At 34.7% G+C, this 19675-nt stretch overlaps 3 protein-coding genes across 4 annotated transcripts in view; 2 read left to right on the top strand and 1 right to left on the bottom strand.

Moving 5' to 3' along the window:
- Positions 1-19675, top strand: part of LOC143915612 (uncharacterized) — an 854026-nt gene that overhangs the window by 689138 nt on the left and 145213 nt on the right. The window lies entirely within an intron of this gene.
- The window catches only part of LOC143916232 (uncharacterized), a 54846-nt gene that overhangs the window by 27083 nt on the left and 8088 nt on the right, over positions 1-19675 (top strand). The window contains exon 1 of one of the 2 annotated variants that reach the window (XM_077437241.1): positions 3731-3939. The exons of the other annotated variant lie outside the window; for it this stretch is intronic. The gene's annotated coding sequence lies outside the window, so the exon portion shown is untranslated. Of the gene's footprint in view, positions 1-3730; positions 3940-19675 lie in introns of those variants that run through there. 2 annotated transcript variants of the gene reach the window in all.
- Positions 12801-18398, bottom strand: Akh (Adipokinetic hormone). The gene is made up of 3 exons (XM_077437275.1): positions 18382-18398; positions 13539-13707; positions 12801-12836 (listed from the first exon to the last, which is right to left on the bottom strand). Exons 1-3 carry the CDS (start codon positions 18396-18398, stop codon positions 12801-12803), a joined length of 222 nt encoding a protein of 73 aa, XP_077293401.1.

Raw genomic sequence — 19675 nt, forward strand, 5'->3', positions numbered from 1 at the left:
TGCGCCCCTCCTACGACACCTCAACTTTTTCTGCATCGGCACCACTCTGCCGATTGACATTTCACGACGGGCAATTTTGTTCGCGATCGTGACATATGTACGTATGTATGTATGTCGGTATATGCGAAAATGCGAAACAGCTAGCAGCGACTGTTGGATTTTAAATTGTTACAATTTCGCGGTGCATTTGTTCTTGGCAAATCGGTGAAGGATATGGAAATAAATCATGTGATATTTTTATTAGTAACTGTAATGTATTGTACTGTTTTTATTATAACTAGCCTCTTATTAGCTCGCTTTTGATTTTTCGTCTGAAAAAATTTGGTTTCTTATACGATCGTTTTTAAACAAAACTTCTATTTGATAACTGGCTTACCTCGATAAAATAAACGAATTTTTGTTATTAATCCGCAAGAATAGTTGAAATATGATTTTTCTAAGTGGAATTTTATTTAATTCTCATATAAAGACAATTTAATATATATCATCCCTATTAATTCAATTCAGATTCGTGTAAATACGAGTAAATACTAGTACGAGCTTTTAGCTCGAAATTTTGCCGATTTAAAATTCACCACGCTTCCAATTAAGCCTTTTAAACGAAAACAAAAAATAGTGCGACCAGAATACTATCTCAATAAACATGTTTCAATAGAAAATACTCAATATAAAATAGTATTAATAGTGGGAAAAAATCCCAAGTGAAAATACGTACTTTTGACTTTTGATTTGAACTGGGCGACTACTTAGATAGATTTGAAAGCTGAAAAGTACTACAAATGAAAGATAAAATACCCGATTATAGATTCCAATATTCATTTTGAACAGAAAATTGACAGATTTTGAGACATTGGCCGAACAACACCAAGATATAGAAAAGTCGCGCGATTTAAAAAACACATATATCTCCGAATCTCAAACCATCAACATTTTTTATTACTAGATTCGTGTTCACTGGGCATAGATAAGAAAAGTCATATCTCGTATCTGAACCATTTTTCGTGTCGAACAGTGTAATTTTGTGAAAAAATGACCAAAATCTCATCATCACCGCCCTAATTATTTTAATCTCAACGAAGAGCTTAAAATAATTAGATATTTTTGGATTTCGGAAATTCACTCTTTATTAAGTGCACAAATGTGTGCACCAGGCCACTAGTGTACACACATTCTGTTAGTCACATTTTCTACAACCCTCATTGTATTATAACTAGTGGCCTGTGTGCACATACTTGTAAAATATCGCAATTCGGATCAACGGAATTTGATTGGCCGACATAACAAAATAATAAATTAAAAACGCGATTTTTTGTTTAATTAATTACATTTTAAATAATATAAATGTGAACTAAGAGACATGCATGCGCAAAGCCCACACTATGCCGCATCTCTTTCCACGATATACAAATCCAAGGGGAGAAAGAGAGACGGAGCATGTTAATGGACATTCACACGCACGTTTTTTTAGATACTTTTAGACATGCGGAAAAAAAATTATTCATATTCATGGCACGCCCGGCACACATCTTCCCAAAATCACCCCCTGGAGTGTTTTCGGTAAAAATTTATCTTTGCTTGACAGTGATCGATAATGGTGTATCCCATATTTGAAGGTATTTCATATTTGAATCTTTTCTTGACCGTAAAATAAATAAATAAATAAATGACTAATATGTAAGAGAACTCCCACAGCGAGGAGTCAAGAACACGACGTGCCGTTCTTCCCTGTGTGATTTCGTCTTATGCCACATCTTATTCTACGATATATGATTCCAAGGGGAGACAGAGAGACGGAGCATGTTAACGGACATTCACACGGACGCACGTGCATTAGATAATTAGGGCAAAAACATACAGCGATGAACGGCACCCCGCGTGCATGGCTCCTCACCGTGGGTGGTCTCCTACATTTCTTCAAATATGGGATACACCGTTATCGATCACTGTCAAGCAACGATAAATACAAGCATACAATTTGACCGAAAAAGGTCAAAGGGGAGGGGGCGTGCCGGTCATTCCACGAATGGCCGGCACGTAAAGGTAAGTAAAAGTGAGTAAAGGGTGAGTAAAGGGCTGAAGACAACCCTCGACCATTGTACTCGTTCCTCGTAAATTCATCACTTCTGTGACACCTTCATTATGACTCCTTCGTTTTCACATGATATGTAATAAATCTAAAGAACAAACGACTAACCAGTAGAGATAAGACACACCTAATTTTGTGCAAGTGCACCATTGATTAATGACATACGTAGTTAATAAATAACACTATTATATCCACCACACCCATGCACTGACTAACCAAGATTGTCTTCAACACATTCATTGTTTGCTAAAGAGTATATAAACTCAATATTGTTAGAATTTAAGTTAGTCCGTAATCAACTCTTGTACCGAATATTAAAATAAATTATTTTTTTACTCAACCGTTCGTCTGCAATTTTTTATTCGTGCCATGAACGTGACATTTTTTCTACATGTTTAAAAAACTATCTAAAAAAAACCACGTGCCACATTCACCGCTGTCTGATTTCGCCCTTATTATATTCGACGATAACATACCCCTCCCTCCGATTTTACATAATGTGTAGATGACCCATTATTAATTTTGTTGCCTTTTTCCAGTAAAAAAAATAAATTTATCCATTCCAGCCGGCAGCATAGCTAGGTCGTTAAGCTTCTGCCTAATACCGAAAGGCACCGGGTTCGATCCCACGAGCTGACCTCGAATGAAAAGAATTTTTCTGAGTATATCTGTAGTGCTGCTAGTCAGACCTGGATATTTGTTTACCTGTAGAATGTTTTTGTGCTCTCGATGATGCTGCTTTTCAACACTAACTGACAGTAAGCAGTGTGGACTAGTGGTTAGCATATATGCTTTCGAACATAGTGGTCACGGGTTCGAGTCCCGCTGGTTGCTGCTGGCCAGACCTTGGGTTGTGACTCCAGGTCGATCGTTTTCTATCAGAGTTTGTGAATTTCTCTGATTTCATTGTTGAAAAGGTTCCCGATTAAAATTGGCTAAAAACCTTCCTACCTACTATTTGAGCATGATTAATGTACAATAAAATGTATGTACAATTCATAAATGTCTCGTTAATTTGCGAATTTTCAATGTCTCGTAATTCGGTGACTTGTGTATTAAAAATGCTGCATTGTTTGTAATTGGCCAGGAAGGCGCATTGGGGTTTACCTGTAAGGCCTTCCTGGTATAAAATGTAATCTTCTATATATGTAAAAATTAATGTGTGTGTCTCGAATAGGCTCCTAAATCACTGAACCGATTACGATGGAATTTTCAGGATTTGTTGTAAATGTCAGGGAAGATTACTGTGAAAAAAAAAACGGGAACGGAAACGGAAGAAAACGGGAATGAGTGTCATTGCAACGCAATAATTTCAAATGTGTTCGCTGCCTGCGTTTTTCCGACAAATGGGAACGGGAACGAGAGTGGGAACGAGAACGGGAACGGGAACGGGAAATGCATGCGTTATTATGGCATTGCAACGCATGCCAGGTTCAGCTAGTAAAACATAAAATAATGCACCTTCATTCTATCCGCAAACAAAATGGCGACCCGATCTGATCCACGAAAACTGAATTGTTTCATTGTTTGACAGCCGATTTTTCAACGGTGGTTCGCGTTGCAACCGTCCCGTCCCACACATTCAGAGCCACTGATCGAACGGCATTCCTCGTGTTCTCCAGTGCATTAACATTTGTAAACAGTCAGTTCTTGCCTGAGCGTTGCCGTGAGGAGTCGTCATTAGTTTCCGCTGTCGTTGTTGCTTTGTCTGTTTCCAACACACCTGCGTGTGCTTCACAACTGTGCCATCGTTGTGTGATAATTAGTTTCAATTTCTAACATTGTTCTTGATTCTTGTGCTGGAGATAGCCGTACATACCGGACACAAGTTGCATCGTTGCATGTTGACTTTGGTGAGTACGGCCATCGATTTTTATTTGTACATGTGTTCCAGAGGAAGTGTGTGTGTGTGTGTGTGTGTGTGTGTGTGTGTGTGTGTGTGTGTGTGCGTTGATTGATGATCACTGGGATGTTGCAGTGTTGTTTATTTGGGGTGTGGATGGGAATGGCGGCTGCTGATCGACTTCGTATTAATAATAAAAAACTTTTAATTATCTAAAGCATAATAATATTCTGTGTGATCTGGGTTCAAATTGATATTCGGTTCCTGTTTTTATTTTTAATTAAAAATTGTTTCAAAAGTGACATCCCTAGCTGCTACTTACATAGTTTAGGGATGCCACATTTTAGCAGTTTAAAAAGCCGCCCTTTCTGAAATTTTTATATATATTATTTTTGTTTTATAATATAGTATTATATGTAGACTGATTTTTAAAATTACATTTTTATATTGTAAGTTTATTCCGAACACACAAATATCTTGAAATGTATTTGAAATACAGACACATTTTATTGAAAGATATGATCTAACTGTGAATTTGTGGTTTGTTTATGAACGACAATTTAAAATATTTTTCTTTGGTTGCCGCCTTCCTTGCTTATGTTTCTGGTAGTCAGGGTTGCCAGATGTCCTTTTTTGAGATTCTCTTAAGTTTAATTAAAGAAGTGTAATGTATAAAATATGTTTAAAATACTTAATTTTTGGAAAAAAATCTCTATTGAAATAATATTGATTTTCCGGAGCAGTTATGTGATTTTTTTTTACTAGGTTTATATTAGCTTTGATTTTTAAATGCATTTTATTATTTTCTTTTTTATATATTTTAATAGCTAGTGATCTACTGATCATTTTCTATTTTACAATTTTAATTTAATTTTGTTAGTAATCATAGTATTATATTATTCTAATGTTAATTTACAGCATAATAGGAAAAAAAGCTCAAAAACCTATTTACAATTATTATAAATGCTCGTATACATCTAATACATAATATTAATTAAAGACTCTCTATAGTTGACGATTTAAATATTATACATATATTAGCTTCACTTCGTCTGTTAGTATGGACAAACTTCCTACACTTTTCAATTTTGTTTTATTTTAAAAATGTCTTAAAATGTTTTAAAAATAAATATATGAAAAAAAAATTAAATTAACATTCTCAGTTCCGGTGCACATTACAATATACATTAACTTTATCGCCTATAATTTGATGCTATTTTCGATTTATTTTCACTGGTTGTTTTCGTGTACCACACTGTACACTACATATATGATTGAGTTTTGTCAGTGTTTTCATGTAACGTGCAAGAATTGGAGTGAAAACACACTGAGTGGTATGGAATATGACGTTTTTGGCTCCACGATGTGACAGTGGGTGTTCCCGAATCGAATTCGGGTGTAGTTACACGTGCAGAGTGCATACGTTTCTCCTTTATTCTTCAAATATGGGATTCACTGTCAAGCAAGGAAAAAATATCACCGAAAACACTCTAGGGGGTGATTTTTGGGACTGTATACCATGTATATGGGCTAGGGGTGCTGAGTTTATTCGTATGTTTTAAAATATCTAAAAAAAAAAAGCACGTACCACGTACCTCTCCGTGTATTTTCGCCCTTATGCTATAGGACAATTCGCCGCCTGGTCACACCGCTCCTGGTACGCCATGTCTATTTTCATTTTTTTGTTGTCAAAATGTCGATTATATAACATGCCGTATTTTCCACAAATAAATTTAGAAAAATATTTTTCATGCCTCTTCAATGTACTAAATAAAAAAAATCTAAATTCAATGTATCTCAATTGAAAACTGTAGGTTTGCATAGCAAATACTAACAAATCGTTATATTTTATATTATTTAATTAAAACGTGAAATGCGCCACAGGCGAAAGTATTTGCATACGAAATGTAATGCGCTGATTTATTTTTATAAGCACTACTGATATATGTACATATCTAATTTAAGTAAAAATATAATTTTATATGTATGTCTAAATTTACATACATTTAAAGCGTTATTCGTGTTAAAAAATGTTTTTTTTTTTCAAAAACAAAGAAAACTTGTTGCATTACTAATGCATTTACATAAATAATGGATTCATAATTAATAGAATCAATGAACTATTTTTTTGCTCATATTATTTTTGTTGATGTTTATCTTTACGAATTATTTAAATGATTACAAAAATATGTTATAAAAACCGTGATTTTATGCATAGTTATGTAATTGTAGTATAATAACAAAAACATTACATATTTTATCACACTCGATAAGTTTGTGTTCAAAGTTTATCGACACGTACATATGTATGTACATGTACGTGCATACATTTACTCGCATATACAATGTAAAATAATATAATACACACATTCACCGACTTCTCACATTGACCAGACCACTAGATTCACTTTTATACTTACCTGAGACGAATCAGGACTATAAATAGAAAATGTGTCTCACAGAATTACAAGCAAAATATATTATTGTCGAATTTAACGATCGTCATTACTGAAATTTCGCACAAATAAATACCCATTTCATAGGATGTGTGTGTGTAATCGTTGAAATTGCGAGGGAAAAACCGAATTTTTCTCGATTATAGGATTTAATAACGTTTTAATGTTTCATAATAAATATTTTTAATGATTATTGCCTTGCATAAAAACGTGTAGGATTTATTGTTTGTGGAAACCTTGCCCCCTTCTTGATCGTGCCGAAAAGATGACGTTGAATAATAATTTTTCTCACGATTATTATTTGATGATTTTATTTTACGTGCATCATGTGTGCGATCAAGATGAGTATTTTTATATTATTATAATACAATGCCAGGAGTATTTTAATTTAGTACACACTCAATATGAGGGCTCTCAGGAAAATCTCACAGCTCGACTCGTGAACCAAATACATATGTATACATACATACGTATATATAAATACATACTATAGTTACGTTCGTGTATCCACTTTTAAAAAGTTAACTTGTAGTGTCAACAACTACTGCCTACTCGATCAAGTCGCGCCTCCCACCGCTTTATACGTTCAAATTTCAAACTTTCCTGGCAAGTTTGAAATTTGAACGTCTATTTATATTATAGAAAAAAGTGGGGGGAATCTTTTTTAACTTTTGACTCTCCCTTTTTTTTACGCCACTGATTGGATACGTATGTAGATCATCATCTACAGCCACTCACCGTCCACTGCTGGATAAAGACCTCTCCAACAGGCTTCCAATTGTCTCTGTTTTGTGGAACTCCCATCCATCTCATCCCACACATTTTCCTAATTTCGTCTACCCATCTTCCTTTTTCTCTTTTGAATTCTCTCGGGTACCATTCTAGCACTTCTTTTGTCCATTCTTTTCGGACCGCCCATTGCCATTTCAATCTCTTTACTCTATCCACTATACCCACTACCCTTGTTATACTTCTCATTCACTTATTCCGCTACCTGTTTTTCCTCGTTATACCGAGCATACAGCGTTCCATACTTCTTTGAGTACATTGGACCACACTATTTATTTTAGAAAAATAGCCAAATTTATATTTATGAAGACTCACCCCTACACCATGGAAATGATGTGCAGAATCGTGGCCATTGCCTTTGCAAAACTCTTCCAAATGGTGGGGGTGGGTCTTCGTAAATGGAATTGATATTTACTAACAATCGTTCAATTGTCATTGCTTTCAAACTTTTCCATCACGTAGTAATTTTATATTCAAGACGCTTTTAGAGTGTAGCAAAATACATAAAACGCTTTATTCAATCATACATACATATGTACATATGTATTTTGATTTCGTGTACCGGTCGATATTACAGTTACCGATATTACCGACTGGGATGAATTCGTTATTGCCTTGTCTTTTTGGTCATTTGAGATGAAAAGTGTCTGGTTTTGAATGCTTCGGCTGGGTCAAACTCGTGTGTCTTCATAATGTAACTCATCTACGGTCTTTTAGAAAGGAATTCGTTCACGTAACTGCCGTGAAAATGGTTTGTCTTACGTTTTTCTTTTCGTAACGCTCTTGATGATTTACATTTCACCTTGCCAGCTGTCCGTCCACTCGTATGTCAATTTCACTGCTAGTCTTTTCAATTATGAACGCTTTTTGATTCGTCAGACCGACGTGCGCTGCCAAATCTCAATGTTGACTTATTTATCGGGGCAATGTTGGAATGCTTATTGTCAATTTTGACATTATTCATAGTTACAGACCCGCATTGTGGGGCATTATATGGGTATTGTCCTTGCTAGACCTTCGCATGATCTCATCATAATCTATTCCTATCTGTAATATGTATGTACATACATTGACATATAGTTTTGTACCTAACAATATATGTAGAAACATTCTACATAGCTTCTTAGTTAGAGTTTATATAAAATATTCCAATATTGAACACAAATCCTTTTTGAACGAGCTCAGTTCTTCAACAGGGAAGTTGAGAACTCCTAATCTTTTGAAACACACACAATTTACATATGTACATATATTCACATTACATTTCCCCTCTTTTGTTTAAGATGTCTTTTTCTGCATGAGACTTAAAAATATAATGAAATGGTTTAAATGGTCAACTATAGTCGATTCGATGTAGAAGAACCGAGCATGCTGTCCCATTCGTGCGATGTGTTGTAACATTGTAAGGACGTAAAATAATTTCTTTATTTTTTTTTAAACTATTTCTTATTTATCTATATTATATTATTATAATATAATTTAATGCAAGGTCTTTAATAATATTACTGTAAGTCTTGCTGTCAATAACATGACGTTGACAATTACTTTTATTGTCTATAAAATATAAATTACCATTAATACGTATTCCATAAATAAATTAATAATATCAACGACTTACTTTTTTATAACAAAATTTTATTAATGTAAATATTTCAAAATACGAACTCAAAACTAATAAAAAATAAAAGTAATATTCTACCGACCGCTACACGCACGAACAATGTTGTTTTTACTGACCAAAATGCAGTTCGAAACTGAAACGAAATGTAATTGGTCATCGTATGTAGGTCGAGTGGAGGTTGACCATTCTATTTTTGACATTTATCTTCATAAAAAAACATTAAAATCTCAATGAAGTTTAGGTAAAGTCTTATTGAACCCTGATTGAAGACTGTGGACCTCAAACATGATTGTTTCTGATATTTTTGATAACAAGGCAATATTTTGTCATTTTTATGTTTTTCTTGCGTACGTGAAACGAGTTTTTACTCCTTTTTCGCGATTAAATGTCACATACCGCATTATCTCTTGGGAAGTCAGTAGATCAGATTTCAAGGCAAGATTCGCATTTTGAATTCAATACTATGCGTGAACTTACCAAATTGCGCGTGGGTAGATTTTTTGCAGTGGAAAAACACTGGTAATATCCCAAAACGAAAATTCATAATTGGAAGAAAGAGAAAGTGACATTGGCGTGCACATTACAATGTTATATCACTCGAAATTTTTCATTTTCGTAATATCCCAAAGCAATTACTGGCTAGATATTGTTAAGACCTTATATGTATTTTATCCATTATCTTCTAATAATCTGAAATGAAAAAAATAAATAAAAAACAATTACTTGGAGTATACCTGTGCGTAATCATAGGAACAGGTATAAAAATACCCTTCCGACCTTTCGAGATATACATATCTACCTTCAAAGTACCTGATTCTTAGAAAAGAAACACGCTCAAGCCATGGAGTTCAAGTTTTGATTTATAAATTATTCAACGAATAGCTGTATGTATATGTGTATATGTTCATCTTTATCCAGACTATGATTAGTGCCTACAATATTATGTATTTAATTTCTGAATATTTTATAAGACTGGTTTTCGGGGTCTGAGATTGTTTTGTAACCGTTGTAATAAAATACGTACTTTTTTGGTTGTGTAAAGAGTAAAATATATGCCTATATAAGTTATAAGACGTATTGGTTGGAGTAAGAACTTTCTGACAATATCTTGAGATTTCATCTCCAGGTGAATCTGTTCTGGAACATCTCAAGTCCTCTTAACTACTACATAATTCCACGTCATTAAAATTCCTAGACCTTAACGTATACCTTTGGGTTTTGCATTGAATGCTTTTTTTTAAAGATACGTTCTTCTGGCACCCTCAACCAGGGCAACAGAGATTTGTTATACTCCCTCTATTTTAAGCCTTTCTTCTTTTTCACAAATAACATATTTGATCGTGTTCCAAAGCTTTGAGCAGAATGTTCGTTTCTGTGGAGTTTTCAATTTAATTGCCATTTACAATTTTATCAATAGAGATGGAATAACTTATTTTTTAGTAGTTGTAGAATAGATGCCACAAGTACTACAGTTTTTTTACCTCTATCAGTTCCTTAGCTGGAATCTATGTAGCTCTAAATTTAAATGGTTTCAAATTTATGTTGGGACGTTGATCAAACAAGCTTGTAAGGTAATATGATGCTTTAAAAAGTAATTAAAATTTTTTTTTTTTAAAAACTAGGCTTTTCTATGTTTTGTATATAAAAATATAAATCTTGTAAAATATCGCAGATCGGTCAGCGACGGCAAAGTTTCAAAACGATCGGAACACTGTAGGAATGGATACTGCATCGTCAGCGAAGTGAAACATAGAAAAGTCTAGTAAAAATAGGAGCATGTCTTGAATCCAAACACTACACACAATAAGATTAACCGAGTTATATTGAGACTGCTACTGATTCGAAAGATGACGAAACTACGAACAAAGAAAGCGACAAAGGTCAAAATTCAATGGCGCATTAGTTTTGCTCTTCGTCAGAAACTGTTGGGTACCATTTTCCCACGTGCAGAGACGCCTAGTCGATGCTCCAGTTAGCCAGTTCTGTTATTCAAGCGATATTTACATTCGATAAGGACAAACCGAGAAGTGGGACACGCACAAGTGAAGAACACACGGCTTTAATATCAAAAGCAACTGCTCTATCGAGATATCTATGTAATTTACGACTGATCGTCACGTTCTCAACGTCTCGCTGGATTTATCTCCACGATCGGACCGTTGATGTAACCTTGGCTCGAATGTTACATACAGCGGTCCCGAAGAATGTTACATCCAGCGAGTCAATGTCCTCGAGAAGAATTCTAACGACAATGATAAGAACATATTATTCATCGGCTATATTATATGAATACCTAATGCTAATGCGTTGGGTTTTGTGTCCAATACTAGCGGGATCAACCGGATCTTGTCAAGTGTCGACAATGCTTGAATGTATTTGTTGGTTCAGCTGCGGTGACTCTGCTTTCGACGTGCTGTACCAATAATAATTGCCGTGGTGCAGACAAACGGAAGTTCGCTTCCACCAGTGTGGGTTTCAATCGTTTAATTTATGGTATTTGAAAACCTTGAACTCTCACATGCTGGCAAAATCGTGTGTGTTCATTATAGTTTTCTTTTATAAATGTCTATCAATCAAACGACTTGTGGCAGTGTACGTCACGGTTGCCAGCTGAAGATGACATGTTTATAAGTACTTATTGTTTGCTCTATTCTAGTTACATTCAACTTTTCTTGTTTTCTTTATCAAATGAGGATCATCATCTGCTGCATTCAAAAGTATTTGATCTACTCCTACCTAAACCCACTCAAAATCTTTTCGAATATACATACATAGAATAGACTCACTCGAGCTTGTCCTTTATTCCAACCTTTGAGACCTAGCATTAGATCACTTTATCAATCTTTTGGAACATCTAAAATGATTCTATCAGTGGCGGCTCGTGAGAATTCATAGAGGGGGGGCTGCAGAGATTAATCGGACTGTAGTAGTTCTTTGACCATACCGGTGATTAAATGCAGACAAAAATAGCATGCATATGTACTATACTGGGAGGGCTGCAGCCCTACAGCCCATATGAACGGCAAAAATAGCATGAATTTGTAGTATACTGGGAGGGCTGTAGCCCCGCAGCCCATATAGACGAGCCACCACTGCAGTGTCTATAATTATGCCGAACACGTTTTGGGATAATAGCATTTTTTAGATTTACTTCCAGTCCTTTTAATCATCCTTCATTTTTTACTATTCCTACATATCCTGCATCTAATCTGTTCTACAATTGTACTCAAGTTCGTCCACTTCACTTTCCTTCTTTTATTTAGCATATTTTTGGGTACCATCCGGTATTTTATATTATAATATTATTCTTCATGTTTAGCTACACCCAATTCTAAAGCAGAAAATGCTCCCCTTCAATTCAATCTTGTCTAAATGGTATGCTTAAAATCTAGCTAGGTATTATTGATCGGACTATAGTCACATGTAGCTATAACCTCCCCCTCATTCATAGAAAATGTCAATGAGTATCAATTCAATGTAATGTTCAGTTGTATTGAACTCGTACTTGAGTCATTTTGAACATCGAAATATTAACATTAAGTTGAAATATCGAAAAATTCCTACACAAGTTGATGGAAAAACTACTTATTACATTGCTTATATTGAGCTTGGGATTTGGGTTTTTCATTTTGAAGACATTTTTTCTTATTGTGTTATGCTTTCGCTAATGTACTTGCAACGAAATTCATTTAGTTCGATCAAACAATATAAATTTGACGGAACCGTTTTAAATTAACAATCGGCGAAACCGGAGCAGTGGAGCATTTAAAATTTTAGCACTTTGCTCAACTCGAGCTCTGCACAGTACCAATAATGCTATACATACTTCAGTCTTTAAATATTTGGGATTCATGTGTTTTGGGTATTGTATTTTTCTCTTTTTGAATAAAAAAATCATGTAATATAATACAATTTTAATTTTTTAACATAACTTTACAGAAAATGGTCTATAATAAATACTCTACAATGCAAAATCAAGAATTCCTTGTACGTATCGTTTCTTCATTACTTTTCACATCCAATTAACTTCTGGGCTTCGTTCTAAAACAATACATACATACATATATCATTATCATTGGGATACAATCATTCAGAATGCAACTATGAGAAAAACCCATAAGAGGATTGCGCTTCCAATTCATCTCCCCCTTCTATAGAATCGTTTATTATTCATATAATACCGTTATTCTGTGTGTCTGTGTAAGATAACGCTCGCCGGACTATAAGGGCGAAATCACACAGTGGTGAATGTGGCATGTGGTTTTTTTTTTAGATAGTTTTAAACATATAGAAAAAATGTGACGTTCATGGCACGCATATGCATGGCACACGGTGGAACACATCGTCTCAAAACGACACTTTCGACCTATGTCGTTGAAATTGTACGGTAGTATTTATAATTGCTTGACAGTGATCTATACCAAAATGACCCTTAGGACCATTTTCGGTAAAATTGTATCCTTGCTTGACAGTGATCGATGACATTGACGTCACATTTTTTCTATATGTTTAAAACTATCTAAAAAAATCCACTGTGTGATTTCACCCTAATAGTCATTTCGAATCGACATATGTACGCCACAGTTAAAACAAAAAGTACGAATATAATAACATATCAACAAAAAACTTATTATTGAAAAACTGCATAGTATTAACAATGGTGGATTTTATGGATTAAATGGTTGTTGAAAGTGAAAGCTCTCAATTGAGGGTTGTAATAAATGAAATTTAAAGTAAAAATACCTGAATTAGTTTATAAATCAACATCAACGAATCAACTGAAGTTTTGCACCCGGGTTCCGATTGTCCATTTTGCACCTGAGACCCTTGAGAGACAGCTCTCTTGCCCCATCCAGGTGTAAACGTCAGTTGTGCCGTACATATGGCTGCCAAGCACAGCAACAGGGCGAAACTTGTGTAACGAAGCATTTTGTTTTCTGAAATAATGTAATGATTAATACATAGGAAACAATCGATTATATCGAATTTTTGTTTGTATTTACCTTGTTAGGAAAAGTAGTGTTGTTTGGAGGCTTGCTGCAACTGATACACCATCGAATTGGTCCATGTCTTTTATAGTAGCAGGATCTTATACGTGTGATTAATTATTGTAGCATTGAAAGGGTTTCTCGACGGAAATTAATAAGAAGCCAAAAGCATCTATTCGATTGTCTATTTTTAAATGTAAACCTGGTCTGGACAATCTTTTCACAATTCTGAACTAGGGCTTCCAAGCCGGCTTACACCGAGACCATTTTTCATAAAACCGAAAACCGGCTTTTTTCGCTCGATCAACCAACCGGCTTCAACCTTAAAAGGCTTAATGTTTTTTTCCTCAAAACTAACAATTACGAATTTCAAATTTCTATGAATAATAAAAAAAAAAAGTGTATATCAAAAATTTCTTAGGGAATAGGCGTATATTTCTTTGAACAACAAAAAAAGGGACAGCACTTAGCGTTGGTTTTTTTGATTTCAGTAATGAATGAATACCAGGTCAAAAACCAATAAAATATTATTGAAAGTAGTTTCAATAACCTACACAAGGCTTTTCAGAATTTCGGCTAATTGAGTTTTCTATAATTTGTAGTTTTTGCGCGTTCATGTATAAAAGTATAGAAAACGTTATAGTTAGTTGTTATGAATTCGTTTCTGAAAATTGGAATTCAAATTCATCTCCATAGTGTTCTTATTCACTATTCCACGATTACAGATTATTTTTCTACGAGGTAAGACATTATTTTTTTAATACATTCTTGAGAGTAGCTTATTTAAATCATTTTATTATTTTTGCGTATACAGGATCTGCCATTTTATGGCTGTGATATATGTACATATAATACAAATTTTATTATTTTTAATATTTATAACAATAATATATAATAATGATCTTATGAAAGTTCATAATGTTTATAACCCAATTCAATCTATACGCAATTATTTTTTTGCATAATATTATATAATATAATATAATAATTAAATATAATTAAAAAAATCTTAATTTTCTGAAACCGGTGAAAACCGGTCAACCGGTTTTTTCTTGCGGACGGTTTTTTGGAACCCCTTATTATGAACATTTTGTCGTTGAACTTTCTGTCCGGGGACGTTTTGTCGTGGAGCTCTGGTGTAGATACGCTCACAATCTAACAGTCTGGTGACAGCTACCTCTGTCACCAGATGTAGCTGTAATGTAGTACCAGATGTACATACATATATACATATGTACATAATATACCACTCAAAATTTATCAAGCGTCACACATTTCCTCCATGTGATAAGAAAGCATATGCTGCTTGCATGGGATAAGCACGTAATCGCATAACACACATATAATGCAATTCCAAAAGTAGACGATTAGCAGTTGCTCGCGTGACCCAGTACGCCCACGCTCAGCCAGAACAATGTTTGGATTACATTGATTTAAAAGGCCCGACCGTGCGATTTGCGTTTTTATTCGCGAGAAACGAGAACGAAAGTGAAACAGAAGAAAGTGACGGCGGCCGCAAAGTCCAAAAAACGGACAAACAGGAAAACGTCCAAAATGGCATTTTGGCCATTTTTCTAACGTACGATTATAAGTGTCAAAGAAGAGAGAAAGCGGCTCCGGAGCAAAAAAAAAAAGAAGCAATAAAAGATTAGAATTTCAAATTCGACTCGGAAAACCGCAAAATTGAAAATTTGCGGTCTGCGTATTAGTTTTTGAAGCCAATGGCTTGAGTTCAACCAAATGACCGACCTTGAAAAGCAATTGATTTGATTTTTGGACGAGGTAAACTAGACATACTGCCCCAGGGCTCGAAGGATTGGTAGGGGCTCAGGAGGCTCTTGCCCATGTACCACTTGTCTTACAGAACTTAATTGTAATGGGTGGGACTTCGTGAGCTGGCAGGTGTAAGTGTTGCGCAAAACCCATAAGTTGTACTCAAAATGTTATGATGAATCAGATTGAGAGCTAATGTAATAGCACTTGATTAGTCCAAATCCAATATTCTAAATTCTTGTTCTCATTTCCATTCCAAGGTTATATATCTGTGTTTACATATTTTTGTTTAAATTCATGTGAAGCTAATTTTGGCATCTTCTGCTTTTTCAACTTCTAAACCTTGTTTCAGTTAACATACTCAAGATTTTGTTTCTTATTTGTTCGTTACGAAACTCCAATTACACTTTATTGGTCAGTTAAAATGTTCTGGCCAAAAGGAATCTTTTTATAATACTTTTCTTCCCACTGTCAAGCTAACTGAAGTGAAGTAGAAACTAATCTCGCTACTAACAATAATTGTTTTTCGAAAAATGTATTTTTTTGACCCCAAAGCTCTTTTTCAAATCAGCTAATTGTTTTAGTTGAATTTTATCTACATAGTTGTTCAACTACTGTGTTTAAAACTGATTAGGTGCTATGTAAAATCATACACAGTCATAATAAATATTTAATACTTAGACAAAATTATGCCTAAATCTACTAAGATTGGACTTTTACTTCTATACTACTGGAGTCAGGCCCAGCCCGAGAGTATACGGCGCCCCTAGACAGATTGATTACAGCGCTCCCCCCCCCCTTTAATTTTCAAACAATAAATTTCATGAAAGTTCTTGAAATTTTATGTTGTAAAATAATATATTAATTAAGACAAAAACAAAAAAAAATAATTTAAATTTTTTAATCAAAATAGGCACGACTTATGTATAAAAATTAATAAAATAATACAGATAACTATGAATAAATTCGGTAATGAAGACATTACCGTATTTTATTCAACAATGAATTAAAGAATTTTATAGTGACATTTCTTCTTTATAGTGAATTTTATAGTGATATTTAATTTCATGAAGTAAAACCATCCCTGATGTACATATATATTTATGTACATATGTTTCAGTAGTATTTTACAATTCCAAATTACCATTTCTACCGACGACAGTTTGCTGTTTTACAAGTTTTATTCGTTAGTCGTTGATATTTGACAGTCAACTTCCTGCGTTCCTCGTAAATTATTATATTTTACAATCAGTATCGTAACTTTGAGTAGAAAATTTAAGTTGAATATACATAGAATGTTAAGTTCAAAGAAAGCCAAATTATTTTTTCAAATTAATAATCAAAAAAGAGAACAATGGGGGCGCCTCGCAGCGCCTCTTGTCTATGGCGCCCTAGGCACTTGCCTAGTCTGCTGTACCTTTGAACCGCCCCTGACAGGAGTTTACGTTTTAAGAACTAACCCTTTTCCAAGCACGTCATAGGCTATGACGTGCTTGAACCGTAGCATCGATATGGCGATATAAGTGCTAGCGATTCTCGAGATGCTTGAAACCATCGATTTTTTACTTAACTTTCCATATTTTTATTGAAATCGATGACCCAATCATTTTTATTTTTCATATATACCTAGGGCGAGAACTCTGAATATATTACATATCATTTTTCAATAAAAATATATCTTTTAGAAGAAGAATAATAAGCTCTTCGCTGGAGTGTTCAATATGAGGTAAAGCAAACATATGTATACTGAACTATAGAAACCATGTCTCATAAGCGTCTTTTTTTTTGTCGATGATTCATTTAAAGTTTTAGGAAACACTCGAGCGTATATCCATGTTTGGACCATAAGAAGTTATGGAGTCATAAATACGGAGTCACGCTGCCAGCCACGAAAGCAAATGGCAGTAGAGATCACCGATTAAAAACGTTTGAGCATTGACGAAACGTTGTGCAGTAAGCAGATTTCCGATAAGCAGGCGAAGGTTGAATGCAACACTGTCTTGGGGCGAAATTTTCAGAACCTTTTATTATTGTATCGTATATATTGCTGTCAGCGTGGTTTTGAAGTATAACTGGAGTCGAACTGCTTTCGCAAGCTGCAACAAACACAACAATGGCCAATAACAAAGCAGTTGACCAATGAACTGGCTCATTGCTCACTGGGTTCTGGCAACCTATACCCACACTGAGCAATTTTCAATTTTTGATGAATTGGTCGTTGCTGAAACTGTTGCTGCTGCTGCTGCTACTGTTGCTACTTCTACTACTACCACCACTTTCGATTTCTCACAGCGAAACCGAATATGAGTGAAACTCGTGAGAACTGGCTCGACGAGCAGACCAGAGCACTTTTTTCGAGTAAAACAAATAAATAAATGGAAATTAGAAGCGTGTTGTGTATACGACGCGTGTTGTGCTGTCATTGTCTTCATGTTTTTTCTTTAAGTGTTATGCATGTACTCCTTTTGGAATTAATTCAGCCATTGTATCCATGCGACAATGGTGCACGCTGGATATTTATTTTGGTACATCTCGAGTGTTTGCTATCTCGACAGTCGAGCTATTGTCTGGCTTGATGATGGGTGTTTTTTTGTATTATCTGTCAATGTCAACGTATCATGACGGTTTCGGATTTAATATTCCTAGTAATATCCGTGATTATGTTAGATTCCGTTTCATTAACAAAGGCCCACCCCCACTTCTCGGTAAAGGTGCGTAGAATCAAGTATCAGAGTGTGCTAATTTATCTGATTTCATTGTTGAAATGGTTCCTCCATCAAATTGGCAAAAATCATTGCTAAGTCACAAATGTAAAATGTATGTACATGTTTACTAAATCCATAGATGTCTCTGGATTAATTCATTGATTAATTTCGTGTTCTTCAGCCTCTCGAAATACAGCAATTTATGTAATAAAAAATGCTGCAATTTTTTAATTCATTGTCTAGGTTTTACCTGTAAAATAATAATAATATAAAATCGGTGCTGTATGGCTAACTTTGGAATTGATTTTGTTCGTTCATGGTATCATTCGAGAATCATTTCTTAACCCTTTGAATGATGACCTGTGCCGATCGGTGTTTTGCCAAAAAGTCCATGGGCCTGAAACACGCCGATAGGCGTTATACTTTGAGCATGTACAACCAAAAGTACTACCTGCTAAGCCTTTTCAGGTAGCATTGAAAAAAAAACTGCATTGCACATGGCTCGTGTAATCCGTGTCATTCATTTGTCAACGTTTATAAAGACTGGTTTACACTGGAGTTTCTGAATTTTAACCGTAGCAGAATTACCCGATGGAAATCCCTAACTGCTGAGTATTTTAGATTGTGGCTTGGCATTTAGATTATGAGCATTACATTTTAACAACAATGCAGAAGATGGAACTAGTTTTGGAAAACTACATTCATTTAATAGACTTGTTTTGTTTATTTTATATTGTTGTAAGATATATTAGAGAGTCTAAACACACCTTTAGAAAACTCGAAATCCTCGGCGGTAGTGATCTAGTTTTTTTTTGAATTAGCTACAATTTTTACTAACCTCTTCTTAGTTCGGAAACGTTTTTGTCGTGTGACGAAGTTTGGGTTCTTATCAGATCGTTTTGAAACTTTGCTATTTTGCTATTTTTAAATGACGTCTGTCATAACTAGTCACCGGACCCAGAAGGTGCCGCGTATTGTTCAAAGGTTGTAAATGCATTGTTAAAGGTTTTGCCGAACCTTTTTTCCAAAGGATTTACAACAATGGAACAATGGATAGCACTGTGACTATCCGGTGTCTAGTCATAACTAGTCATCGGAGCCTGAGGGGGCCGTGTATTGTTCAAAGGTTGTAAATGCATTGTTAAAGGTTTGCCGAACAATGGATAGCACTGTGACTATCCTACCTCTAGTCATAACGATGGTTAAAAATAATCATATTAGACACGTTTGAAAATACTGTATCTTCATTCACGGTGACGTCTATTGTCCACACTGTTCTGATCGTTTTTTCCCTTTTCGCCCCCCTCTCGCTATGGCATGATATTCAAGTTTTACGGAGAGAATTGGTGATTTCTCAATTAGGTTTTTTTATATACATTTATTTTTTATATATCTTAATATTATTATACATGCT

This window comes from Arctopsyche grandis, chromosome 8 (genome assembly GCF_051622035.1).
Source record: "Arctopsyche grandis isolate Sample6627 chromosome 8, ASM5162203v2, whole genome shotgun sequence".
In the NCBI taxonomy this organism is placed as follows: Eukaryota; Metazoa; Arthropoda; class Insecta; order Trichoptera; family Hydropsychidae; genus Arctopsyche; species Arctopsyche grandis.